This window comes from Podarcis pityusensis (assembly GCF_964106645.2).
Source record: "Podarcis pityusensis genome assembly, chromosome: 9".
Classification (NCBI taxonomy): domain Eukaryota; kingdom Metazoa; phylum Chordata; class Lepidosauria; order Squamata; family Lacertidae; genus Podarcis; species Podarcis pityusensis.
In genome coordinates, this window is record NC_138034.1 from 36,284,771 (window position 1) to 36,298,795 (window position 14,025).

General features: G+C 43.5%; 1 protein-coding gene across 5 annotated transcripts in view; it reads right to left on the minus strand.

Moving 5' to 3' along the window:
* GLRB (glycine receptor beta) overlaps positions 1–13,003 on the minus strand; it is a 28,965-nt gene extending 15,962 nt beyond the window's left edge. For 4 of the 5 annotated variants that reach the window (XR_013990584.1, XR_013990585.1, XR_013990586.1 and 1 more), the window contains exons 1-2: positions 12,728–13,003; positions 9,783–9,938 (exon numbers count right to left, since the gene is read on the minus strand). Coding sequence is in view for 1 of the 5 variants with exons in the window: in XM_081021388.1 (XP_080877514.1) it covers positions 9,783–9,904 (122 nt within the window). In the remaining 4 variants the exon portion in view is untranslated. The remainder of the gene's footprint in view (positions 1–9,782; positions 9,939–12,727) is intronic. The other variant, XM_081021388.1, reaches the window with a different exon arrangement.
* Positions 13,004–14,025: the final 1,022 nt, after the last annotated feature.

Here is a 14,025-nt window from a genome sequence, read left to right on the forward strand (position 1 = left end):
AGGTCTGTTCTTAACCTGAAACTCTTCTTAATCTGAGGTACCACTTTAATCAATGGGGCCTCCCGCTGCTGCCATGCTGCCGCTGCACGATTTCTGTTCTCATCCTGAAGCAAAGTTCTTAACCCGAGGTACTATTTCTGGGTTAGCGGAGTCTGTAACCTGAAGCGTCTGTAACCTGAAGCGTCCGTAACCCGAGGTACCACTGTATGCACATTGAAAGCTAAAAATGTAAAAATAAATAAATAATAAAATCCACCCCCCGTTAACAGAATAGCAGATGCTGTGCCGATACAAGGTTCACACAAACCAGTCTTCCTTTCCTTTGGTTTAGAATCAGGCTCAACCAGACTATACAGAGTTGCCGTGATTTTCTGCATTCATAACAGGCATGTCTTCTTCCATTTCTGTCTTCAAAATCAAAGTGATTAGAAACAAAAGTAGATGTAAATGTCTCTGTGAATGTCAAGCGCATATGTCACTGTGAGCAAAATGTCATCTGTCTTCATTATCCAGCAAAAGTTGGCAACCCCCTGGAAAAGCTGTAACCTGTGCATGATCTCGCCCTGGGGTCCCCAATGTGGCACCCGTGGTGTCCCTGGCATTCTCAGACATCCCCTTGGTGTCCACCAAGGTTTCCTGCCCCCCCCCCGTTTTTTAATTTTTAAAAAGCAAACAAACTCAGCTTTTAGGAGGAGGGCTGTTGGTTGGGGGGACATTCTGAACATTGCCAATTTTTGAGGTTTTCAAATGTACCCCATGACCCCAAACTATTGGGAGGGCTCTTACTTATCCATTATGCATATTGGTCAGGACATGCCCTATGAGATAAGGAGCATCGCCATGGTGAGTGCAGGGCATCACATAGTGTGTGGTTGAGATGTAAGGAGTTGCACATACTACTAGAGGTGGTAGGTCTCCAAACCATATTGTCGTGGCTTTGGATAACTCTGAGAATGGGGTTGGGTTCATCAACATACACTGGCCCTCTGAACAATGTATACCTGCTTGACCCATTTATGGAAGTGCATTGAATGCAGGGCATCAAATGGGATGCAGGGTCTGAGTGTCTGGAGAGCTCTTGCTATTAATATGGTGGCATTGCTGTTTTCTAAAAACCTAGTTACAATTGCTAAGATGTCTTTAGGTCATGGTGATCTTAAGATTTCATCAACACCATTACTGGCCCCAACAACATCACACATACCATCTCGGGACTATTTAATTGCTCATCGTCTAACATTGTATATGCCATCAAATGCCAACAGTGTCCTTCAGCTCTCTATATTGGACAAACAGGCCAAACCTTACGCCAAAGAATAAACGGACATAAATCTGACATCAAGAATCACAAAACAGAGAAACCAGTAGGAGAACACTTCAATCTCCCAGGACATTCTATACAAGATCTCAAAGTAGCTGTTTTACTACAAAGGAATTTCAGAAATAGACTGGAAAGAGAAGCTGCTGAATTACAACTCATTACCAAACTTAAAACAATGGAGAGACCTGGTCTGAACAGAGACATCGGATTCTTATCTCATTATATATGACTAAGCCATTTCTCACCTTCTCACCCCTTGCCTTTTCCTGTAAGACCTATTACAGTCGTTAAGAGTCGTCAACAGGCTCATCTCAGCTATCTGCCAATCTCTGATTCCCACCACCCTTCTAAGTAATACCCCTCCCCACCTTCTCAATATATAGAAGGATCTGGCAACTTCTGTTTCAGTGTATCTGAAGAAGTGTGCATGCACACGAAAGCTTATACCAAGAACTAACTTAGTTGGTCTTTAAGGTGCTACAGGAAGGAATTTTTTTATTTCGAATCAGTTAAAGAGTTCGTTCATAAAATGCCAGAAAGTTAGGCATCGTAGGATGCTGGTGACGAAGAGGGTGCCCAGCCAACCAGCAAGCTAGCAGCTGTGCAACCATTGTTGAAGCAGCAGCATGAGTACTTTGAAGGCACCCCAAATGCCAGTCAAATGCCCTCAAATGAAAATGGCAGGAATTCCCAATATTGTGAAGAAGCCTTACGTTCAATACATACTGATGGGAAATGTTGGGTTCGGTCAGAAGCAAAAAGAGTGGGGGGGGGGGGACTTTGGCTTGGAGATGTTTTATAAGTTGACCAAATTATAAGTGAAATGGCATACAGTAGATGTTCTAACAGGGGTTTTATGGCAAGGCTTAAATAACCATAACCTTCTACATAATAGTAAACTGTGAGGTTGGAATGCTGCCATGTGGCCAGAAGGCCTTAACACTGCAGCTCTCTCTGCTTGGGCCTCTCTGCTTATGCCAGGCTTACTCAACGACTGCCATGATGAAGCATCTGCTGTCAGCTCAGATGGCAAGAAGAAAAAGCTAAGAAAACCAGAAGTGGCAGGAACAGCTATCAGTGTGGCTGAGCCCACAAAGAAAGCTGATGCCCACAATTAGAGCCTCCTACACATAAGCGATACTGTATTGGAATCTCCTAGCCTGCCTCGTGAGAACCAAAAATGTTACAGATATATCAACAGAGCATCTCTAACCTTAGTGCATCTCATAAAATGACATATGCCACCTTCAGGCATTAAACATGTGAAGGAGAGCTGTGGGAATGAATGCACTACCTTTTCTCCATTCCACATCACTGTTCCAGTTTCCCTCCAACTTGCAAAGGGCACCTGTTTGCAATGGGGAACCTTCTGTATTTGTGCTGGGTTCCCAACACATTTTGGAACCCTGGAAAAATCAGGGTTCTAGAAGCCCTAGAAAATTAGGGTTCCAAAAACCGTAGGGAGCCTCCATGAATACAGGAGGGCCACTTTTTTTCACATCTGCCATCCAACTGCCATCCCAAGTCTGGGAAATGGTGGGAAATGTAAGGAGGGGACATGAGCTAGTCATGGATTGGTTGAACAAAGAGGAATGGTGGGAGGAACCGGCTGGGGAACCACCAGGGACTCAGAGCCTGAGGAGTGGTGGGACAACAGTGAGCGGTCTGAAGGACAACAGGGAGAAGAGGAGGTGTTGGAAGCTGAAGAGGTCACAGGGCCTAGTGAGCTGGGAGAGTGTGGGGCGGAGAGAAGTTCACAATCAGAGTCAGAAGCTGAAGCAGGAGAGTGGGAGGAGGGAGTCCAAAAGGTAGAGATGAGTCAGGCTAATGAAGAGTCACGAGTCTCTCCCCCTCCTGCTGCAAAAAGCTCCCCTTCCCCCATTCTCCCAGAACCAGAAGAGGCATGAAAAGAGCAGAGATGTTGGCTGCACAAAGCCACAGTCTCTGATTGCTTAGAGAAAGCTTGGAAAGAAGGAGATGGGGAATTTCTGTCTTGGCAATGGATTTTTATGGAGTAAGACCACTGGCAATGAGCTACTCTGCTCATTAGGCCAGGCACTCAACCAAATCTGTAAAGATTGTAGTTTTGCTAATAAAGAGTTACCTCCAACTTTGAACTGTGTGTTGACTAACTGGCACGTTTCTGTGACAACTTGTCTCTCTAGGACACTTCTTACACTTTCACTTAAAAACTAACCAGAATGCCTCATAAGGGCTGCAGGTATGATAATAAAGTCTAAAGACACAAGGCCATTAGAAAATAGAGATGGGTAAGCTTGCTCCCACTTGCTACGATTAATGATTTCCCCCAAAATGGTTCGCTTTCTCACCTAATCCAAGGTTTGTAAGTTACTCATCCACTCACCCAACTCCCCTAGATGCCACCCATTCACCCTGACCCCTAAAATCCTCTTCCTTCTCTTCCAGCACAAATTACCTATTGGAGGCAATGGCATTTCACACATGGTATAAGAATAACAAAGGCTGCCCTGGATAACTAAGTTGTGCTGAAAGAGAATGGGGAGGGGGCTGTGGGAATGGGGACAGGTAGGAGTGGATGGTTATGGGGTGGGAGTTGTCTTCTCTCCCTTTGAATTTTAATCTTGTATGGCCTCTGGCAAAACACCTTTTCAGATTGGTGTACATTGTTTTAAAACCAGTACAAAAATGAAACTTTGCATAGCTATTTGAAAAATGCATGACACGTAGTAGCCATCCATGTAGAGGTTGTAGTTCCCATAAGGTCCAAAGCCCTGACTGACAGATAAGGTGCTTGTCCATCACCAGCAGAAGAACTGCTATGGATTGCTTGTGGCAGTGACTCTGTTCCCTCCCCGTTCATTCAGGCAGATTCAAGCAAGAAGCTAGCGATGACACAAGGCTAGCAGATAGGAAATCACATGGTAGCAAGCATATTCACAGAACAGGGTAATGTCTGGCAGTGATTAGACAGCAAGTCATTGCTGAATACAGGCAAACAAAGCAACAAATATCTTCTCTGCCTTTCACTTTTCTCCTGAGAAGCAGGATCACAGCACTCCTTGATGCAGTGCTGCCTAATAGCTGCCACATGAATTCAAACAAATACTTCCATGGTAGATTGGATTCTTGTAGAAAAGCCTGCTCCAGCAGAGCCAATCTATGAATTCTATAGCTTGCTAGTTTTGCAAGCTATATATGAGCAACAACAATTCAGAGTTTTAAGCACTACAAATCCCATGCTGCTATGTAACACTGATGAAACACACCTGTGCAATCATAAATCTCATGTATATATATATATATATATATATATATATATATATATATATATCTGTTCCCTTGTTTGTGATCTGTAGTATTACCCCTGTGGTACTTTCTATGGCTTATGCTACCATGGGGATCTTTCCCCCTATGCTTCTCCAGTGCAGGAAACTCCTCATACCATTAGGCAAGCTGCTACTGCAGATTAAGAGCCCTTACTCCCAGTGTTAGCATATCCCTGCCTACATCCAATGGAATCACATGTTTCTGTTCAAAAAGTGAAATTTTATTAGGGTAGGCTAAGCTCCGCTTCCCGCCAGCCCACATGTACAAAGACCACGAACAAAGGAAGATTAAGCTTAACACTAGGATAACACATTTTGCCCTACTTCAATTCAAATTCCACTGATAGTCAGAGACACAGCACAGGACAACACCTGCAGGAAGGGAGGAAAATTGTTCTCGTCTTTCTCGTTCTTCTTCTGGCCTATCTATCTGTTCTGTTTAGCGCTAACCCAGCTGGGCTATACTTCCAGATTCTAACGGAAGGCATGAAAGAGCCTACAAGTAGCAGACAGCAGAAGTTTGTGTTCCAGTCGTTGCAGTGAAAGACGCTGGATCAGCATTTCTGATTAATGAGCTCATGCTTTTAATTTGTTACCAAACCATTAATCAACTAAACATCCTGATTAATTCAGTAATACCTTCAGGTTCAGTAAAGAGGATTTTGTCTTTGGCTATATAGCCTGGAATTTAAAATAAAATGACTCTTTAATATTTACATTATTTTTAAAAACTCCTATAGATTATTAAAATGACTACTACTTCCTTTGCAGTACATAAAGGTTTTCCCTTCTCCTCTCTCAGTCTAGATTTGAATGCATGAGGCCATGAGCCCAAATTGCTGTTCTGCATACAGTAAGTCAAGTGTGTACAGAGGTATTTTGCTGTAGTGGTTAACATGTTGGACTATGACAACACAAAATCAGTTACAAACTGGGATCTTACTTTTATGGACTGTTGTATATTACATGGTAATGCACATATTTCTGGTTTGTTCATCCCACAACAAAAAGACAAACATCTCTCCATACTATAGAATAGATACACCAGCCTCTTTTTCCAAATGTATCAGAAGAAACATGAAAACAGGAAATGTGGTCCATTCCTGTTTCCTGTTTCTATGGTTGTTAGGAACATACAGAAGCTCTCTTGCCAAGTAACTCTGTTTCACAGTGTTGAAGGTTAAACTACAGTCAAGGAAAATCACAAAACAGAATGCTTGCATCCATTACTGAAACACTGCAGCCTTTCACACTTCCTATTCTGGGCAACACATTGAGTCTTAAGGCACTGAATCTTAACCCATCAGTGGGTACAGGGCAAGGCCAGACAACAAAATGGATGGGAGCAAATCAATACATACAATCGCTCACCTTAACACATTTGCACAGATGCACACAGCTGCATGCACAAACACAAAGCTATTTCCCATGGAAGCAGAGTCATAGTTATTATTCTTAGTAACTCCAGTCGAGTGTCACCTTCCATTTTCCCAACACCCTTTATCTGTCCTGAATGTTCAAAAGGCAAAAAGAACTCAGTACTTCCAGCATAAGAATGGAAATAATATCAATTCACAATGCAATGCCTGCCTTACAGCTATTCAAGTTCACAAACTTCAAAACAGCATCCTGAAGATTGCAGGGATGCTCTGCATGTTTCCAAGGAAAAGGAATAAAAGAATTGTAAAGTTGGAAGGGACCACGAGACTCATCTAGTCCAACTTCATCAATGCAGGAATCTCTTGCTCAACATGGGGCTCAAACCTATGACCCGGAGATTTATAGCCTCAGCTCTACCAACTGAACTATCCCAGCACTACAAAGAGCCTACCTATTTGCTAGGATAGTTCCTCCTCTGCTTTGATCTTCTTGCAAAAGATCTTCCTTGTAGAAGTAGCTGCACTTGCATCATCAACATCAAAGTCCTTTTCAGTCTTAGCCCCTGCCCACTGAACAGCTGATACGTGAGGTGGAGTATCAAAGGGCTAGAATGAAACACAGTTCTGGGGTGAATCTGCTTCATGGGCAGGAGGTTGCCCATCCCTGTCTTAAATTATCAGACACTGGGCCTAACCTGAAGCATGTCATGCCAGATTTCACCCCAAACTTGTATTAACTGCACATACCAGAAATATACATCCACTTTCTTGTAATAAGCAACAGGAACCATAGTACTCACTTAAGTCCTTGTACATGAGAACTTTGCCTTACATTATGTAAACAGTATCCTAAGAGTTGTGATGCTGGCAAATAAATACTTACAATGGGGTCCCCCAATTACTGAACCAACACTATGTTATAATTTATCTTCCAGCAGTGGACATAGAAATAATGGCAGGCACAGAGCACTGATGAAAGTTTTGCATCCATTGTGGTTCGACCTAAGTCAATGGGACCCACTCTAATCCTTCTATTACACAAAAGCAACATATACCAAAAGTGAATTTTGCATCAACCTATCTTACACAAGGAGTGGTTAAGCAAGCTTATACTTAAGCAGATAATACATGAAAGACATTCCTTAAAAGGCAGAACCCCACAAAAAGATGAACTATACAATATCAATTTGATGACTCCTTTATGGTTATGCTATATAAAGTGCAACTGTTGAAACAAGCTGGCTGAGATCTAAACAGACAGAAGAAAAGCCTCTCAAACCAGTCAATAATTACATAACTAGAGCTAAACAGAAGCATGAGTAATCATGGCAAGAATTCTCCTATTTGGAAAATGGAAGAGCATTTCTAGTAAATATTTGCCTGCAATATAATAATTAACTTCTTTTCCCATGCAGATTCTCATCCCCGCAGTCCCGTCTGTTGACTTCATATTGCTACTAGCCAACTTAACACTAGAATATGGCACCTGGCTAACAGCCTGCCCTGAGGGAACAGCATTGATACATTTTGTAAAATACTGACTTTTACCTACACAGCACCCAGAACCCTACCAGCCCAAGAACACTTAATTATAAGCACTTGCCCAGAGATGTATTGCATTGCCAAATTGCCCACTGTAACACTCTGTCCTTAAGCAGACACATTATAAACCTGGACTGTACATAAATCTCTTGCAGTACACTAGCTAAATTATTGTAGCTACCTATAAAATGTTTGTGTCATGAAAATGTTCTCTGCACAGTACTTTCCAGAAATAGAAAACACCAACATCCTCCTTATAATTCATCTTCAGATCACTGAGCAATTGAGTGTTGTTTTATTTTTATTAGACAAGCTACTATTTTAAGTGTGGGGGAAACTTTCAAGCTACTTGAAAGAAAGGTGGAACATAAATATAACATTAAAAAAATAAGTTATGCAGAATGTTTCTTCAAGCCTATGTGTTCATGACAAAATATAGGCAAAGATTAATACTTAGTGCACTTTCTATTAAGCCATGGATGATAGAGAGAAGCATTTACCAAGTGATAATTTACCAAAGTGTGCATTTCTTAAGCAAGTTGTCTATATTCAAATAGTGAGGAGAATCTTATTGCTGTCCGGCTGCCTCACATTTTGATTACTTCTCACTTCTTGGTTAGACCATGTAGAATCTGCATTATAGTTCAGGGGTTAGGAAATGGCAGGCTGTGGACCAGGTCATCCTATTGGACCCAGGAGGTCATTTTGGGCAAGCCATACCCATCCGCCCAGGTAAGGGTGTGGTCAATAAAATAAAAATGGGTTTTGTGGGCATTGGGCTAAGCACTTTGCACACCACTTTCCCAAAGCCTGATAATCAGATGGTTGTCAGGCATTTGGGAAGCACACAGGGCTAACAAGCTCTTTGAACTATGGGGCAGATAAAGTTCTGGCTCACTTCCCCATCTCTGTTGCATATCAGTGGCTTACCAAGTTATTATATAGACTCAATAGTAGACAGCCACTTAATAAACAGTTGCCTCCTCCCTTCGTGCTAACAACAGAACAAGCCAAGATTCAGTACCTAATCATTGTTTCCTGTTACGTGTGAACCCAGAAGCAATAGTTAAATGGCTTCAAAACTACCCAGGATACTGAGCCATATATTGTCTTGCTTTGAAGTCACTAACCATAGTTTTGAGGTTTGGGGACAAGCTTGTTCAACTGCTCACACAATGGGCAGAGGAAAGCATCTGAAAAGGAGGTCTGGGAATATCATGGGTTTTTGGTTTAGAATTGCCTGTGAAAATATTCAGCATGTAAATTAACTGGAAACCAGGCACTCATTATCAAAGATTTAATTGATCAAATCAACAAGGGCATTGCTGATGTTCCACCCCCTCTCTGGATTTCACATCATCCTTGGTTTCCAAAAACCCTTTTACCTATCCATGAGGTTTTTCCTGGTTCTGTTTACTCCTTTAACCTTCTTTTCTGCCACATTTTTCTATTTGTCCCATCTTCAAGCATTCAAATCCCAGCCTCTCAGCCCATTGCTTTCAACAATCTTTCCTTTCGGCCACTGGCCCTGTAAACGTCAGCTGTACCGATCCCCTTCCCCTTTCCCACTTTCCAAGCCCCCCCTTCCTTGTCACTCCTCCTTGCCAACTTTTTATGGCTTCTTTATCCACAGGTCATGTGCTGAAGTTTCTTCCATGCAACCTGACCCTTTGCTTCTCTCAAAAATGTTGAACCATCCATCAGTTTTCTATTACTGACATCCCTTTACATTGAGCACGTAACATATCTATATACATACATGATTGATGGTTAGACCTTGTTGAGAAGCTGATGGCAGTTTCAACTAACAAAACACCTGACTGGTATAAACATAGCTCCCAAAATTCCAATAATCTGATAATAAATAAATAAAATGAATACATTATTGTGCATTATAGTGTGAGTGGGCATCCACTCAACAGGGCTTCTTCATCCTGCCCTCCACCTGCAATCCCTTTCGACACACACTTCCGAAAGCTGCTATGGAGGATTAGGGGATCACAGATTGTGGGGGTGCACAGGGAGATGGATTGGGGGGGGGGAGGAGAAAAACTAGAGGTCCTGTGGCACAAGTGGATTTCCTTTGCACAAGTGGGTGGACATCACTGGATGTCACCCTTAGTGCATTAATATTGTTTATTTGAACTCTATCATTTCATAAGAAAACTATAAACGTGCACTTTATCGCACTGTCATTATACACAATTAAAAATATATATGTAAGGGACATACGAAGGGCAGAGATACTGCTTCTTTTTCCCTTTTCCTTTCTTTGAAGATTTCTCTTTGGAGTAGACTTCTTCAATGCATAAGAAGAAGAAAACAAACCCAAGAATCGCCAGGGAAAACTTCATTGTGGGGACTTTTAAGTCCAGAACAAAAGTTGACCTGTGATAAGCAAGAGGAAAAAAAGTCATATATTAATGAAGTTGAATGTGAAAAATAGGAAAAACTTCCTACCAAGGAAGTAAATCATTGTAAACACTAAATCATTCCAATGACAAGCTACTGGACAAAGGCTGCAATGCTATTACTGCTTACTTTGGAGTAAGTCCCATTGAACTCAGGGCTTTTATTTCCGAATACCTAAGTATAGGATTGCCCTGATAATTTATGTGGATTTCTCATTAATTAGAAATGCTTGTATGAATAATTTAGATAGATTTATTGGCTACAGTCTAGAATAGTGTTGGGCATGCTTAAACCCAGTAAACTCACTCTGTCTTGGATCATGACCATTGTGTTCTAATAGAACATGCATTCATTATGAAAATTATTTGAGGGGGAAAGGCAAGTAAGAGTAGGGAGAAATGACAAAGCTATGTGAATTTTGCATAGTGTGGAGAAAATAGGTAGGGATATCTTTTTCTCCCTCTTGTATATTACTAGAACCAGAAGTCATCCAATGAAGCTGAATGTTGAAAGATCTGGGACAGACAAAAGGATGTACTTCTTCACAGCATGCCTATTTAAACTGTGGAATTTGTTGCCGTAACATGTAGTGATGACAGTCAACTTGGATGCAGACAAATTCATGGAGGATAAAGCTGTCAATGTCAATAAGGCTACTAATGATGGCTACTACCTCCAGCATCACAGGAAGTAGCTGGGGATCTTGATGGGCAGAGTGCTGTTTCACTCATGTCCTACTTCTGGGGGTCCATAGAGATATCGTTGGCCTCTAAGTGAACAAAATGCTGAACTAGATAGGCCTTTGGCCTGACTGAGCAGGATTATTCTTAGGTTCCTAAATGAGCAGCTGCCTAATAGTTGGTAATTTATACCTACAGACCTGGTGTTGATATGTTTGCAGAACAAATTTACATCTTCCAGAGGAAGCTACCTAAATGGAAATCCACCTAGATGAGCTTCCCAAGAACTAAAACTTACAATATGTATGCTGGCATACACATATTTATAACATTTCAACAAAAAAATACTTGCAATTATTGAGCAAATACAAGACATACAGATCCAGGCCTTGTCCATCCAACCCTTATTTTCACTACTAGTTCCATTAATATCAGTGGGAAGTTTTAGTAATGAGTACTAATTAAGACATCCCACTGAACCATGTGTCTTTGCTAACAATGAATCACCTCTCTTATCATTAGTCTTGCATTTACTGCCCCATTCACAAAGTGAAACAAATTGCATGTGTTGCTTGCATCACTGAGAACATTTACTATCACACTATATTTGCACAGCATCTTTCTTACTGAATATTTCTTATCGGCATAAAGAATAACAAACACATTTCCAACAGGGCTAAGTGTTCATGTTCAGTACCAAATACTGCTTGCCTGCTCCTAGCTGCACTGACTGAAGGAGGGAAAAAATCCTCTGCATTTTATGATCTCCGCACTATATGGCAGCGGGGGTGGGGGGTGGGGGGAATTGTCCGGGCTTCACTCTCTAGAGCAAGTGCCTGAATCTTATAACGGTGGCTGCATTTTTCTACATCTCCATTCATCTTTTTCTAGATGCAGCCACATTTTTTTTTCTTAAAAGCAGAAAGATATTTATATCCCTTCAGTCACAGCAACAGAAGACATTCTTGTCTTCCTTCCAAGAGCAACAGAAGAAGCATCTCCTTATGCCCAGAGCAACAGCAGCCGGGGCTCCCAGCCAAATTGCAAGACATGGGACTTTCCATTCCCACAGCCAAGCTATGATCACAATGGCGGTTCTTCCCTGCCGCAGCACTGGGGGAAGTGGTGGTGGTGGTGGTGCTTCCCCTATCCCTCCAGTACCACAGTACCAGGTCTCCCAGCAACCCTTCCCCACCCTCCCTACCAGGGGACTTTTGTGACCTCTTCCCCTACAGTATTCTAAAGGTCAGCAGAAAGCACTGGAGCACTAAGAATTGCAAGCGGCAAAAGTCCAATGAAGAGGGAAAAGGCATACAGCACATTTTTCACCAGAAGATGAGTCTTGAAAGCCAATTTGAAGCCAGTCGGTGTTTTTCTTTGTCGTCTTCTAACAGTTGCCTATGCAACCTTGGCAACAGGTGTTCACACAAACCTCCAGCCTTGCAGGACCTTGCTTGCCCTCCCCACTCCCACCTTTGAACAACAAGGCCTCTGTGCACCATGGATCTCTGGCCAAAGCCAAAGCCACTTTCTTGCCTGCTTCACACACAAATCAAGACAGCGGTGCCTAGAGACCTCCCTAGATTTTACCCACTTCCACCGCCTCCAATTTCCAGACTAAAGCAAAATATTCCCTCTTGGACCAACTGGAGTTTCCCGCCTCTACAGTCGAGGGCAGGCTCCCTGGCTGGCTCCTTCGTCAACCAGCACAGCGCCAAGGAGGCCCCCAGATACCTCCCCAACCTTGGGAAGGGCCGGCCATGAAGAATGAGCCACTAAGCGCAACAGCAACACCCCGCCAGGAGCTGCAAAGGTGCTGGCCGAGGTACTGAAAGAAGGAAGCAAGACAGGAGCTGCTGCAGAGGGAGAGGGCGGCTTGGAGATGGCCACCTCTGCAGGGGGACGCAGCCAGGCAGGGCTGGGCGCGCACGGAGCGCACAGAGCGCCCGTTGCCTTGGCACGGCCAATCGCCCGGCTTCTCCCCGCGGCCACCCGAAGCCTTGCCATTCCTCCAAGCGGGCGCGGATGGAGAAACCCCTCCGGAGCCCAGCGACGCGGCCCTTTCCGCCAACGTCCAGGACTTACCACAAGCCAGGGAAGAGAGAGAGAAAGAGAGAAAGAGAGAGACGGCCGGGATGCCACCGGCGCCCCCGTCCACCCGCTGGATTACAGCCGGAGATGGCTGAGCAGCCTGCAGCGCGCCATCGCCCAGCCGAGGTCCTGCAGCCGGCTCGAGGGGGAAGCGATGGCTCGGCGGCCGCCGCGGCGCTACCAAAATGAACCCTGCATCAGAAAAGCGTCCATCTTGCTACTGAGCATGTGCACACTGCCCGAGGAGAGGCGGCCAGGGAGCATGTGCGGCCCCTTTGCACATGGGCAGTGGGGACGTGAAGCCTCGGAGAAGCTGCTGCCCTTGCTCGGCTCTGCCCTCACTCTCAGTCACCGCCTCGTCGGCTTGCAGTGCGCGGGAATGCGAGGGCTGTGGCAACGGGAAAGGGCTCTGCAAGCGCGCGTTCGCCCAGCCTTCTCGTCCCCTTTCTCCTGGAGCATCGGGGCTGCGGTGTAGGAATAATGATAACAGAAGGGTTCGACAGGGAGAATTTAATCTCAATCTAATCGTAGTCATCTGGAGTTGGAACACAGACACCCTTTGCTGACCTACACGAAGGTGGCAGCCTGGCAGAGGGCATGTTCCAAAAGCAAGCAGAGCCCGACCTGCCTGTCCCTTGGAATGGCGCTCTTCTTTTAATTGACAAGGCTGCTTTTTTGTTTGTTTTTTACTGTAGCAACACGTGGGGACAAAATATGATCCTGCAGTATGGTGGCGTTCCCCCATCCAAACAAGCAATGCCAAGCAGGTAGCTTTACTGGTGTGCAACAGAAGATTAAATAAAATGGCCATATGATCATTCCCAACCCTATGATTCTGTGGGAAATCATAATAAAATGTTTCAGGCCAGACTCAGCTTTCCAATGCAAGGAGAACTTGGAAAGAATGAACTGAATCTCACCACGCTTGCCAGTCAAGACTTTAAAAAAGAAGAGCCAGTGAACATGATATTTTAGGAGAGGTTCGAAATTAGAAAGAAGTAACAAAATAGGATGAGTGATGTTGCTTCCAGATAACTTGTTTATTGAGGATGTGTTCTGATTTGTTTGTGATTTATTTGTGCTTAGATGGCATTGGCTATTTATTGAGCATTCGTTATATTCATTTGCAGAAAAATTCAACAATGTTGCATCAAGTAAATGTGATTCCACACTTTACAATGCATTTTTCGTATTGAAAAAGTAACCTTTTTTCCGTTTTCTTCTTGAGAACTGGGTTTGTTATACCAGAGCTCCAAAGCAGCTTTAACTGTGCAACCTGAATTTGCTGGTGT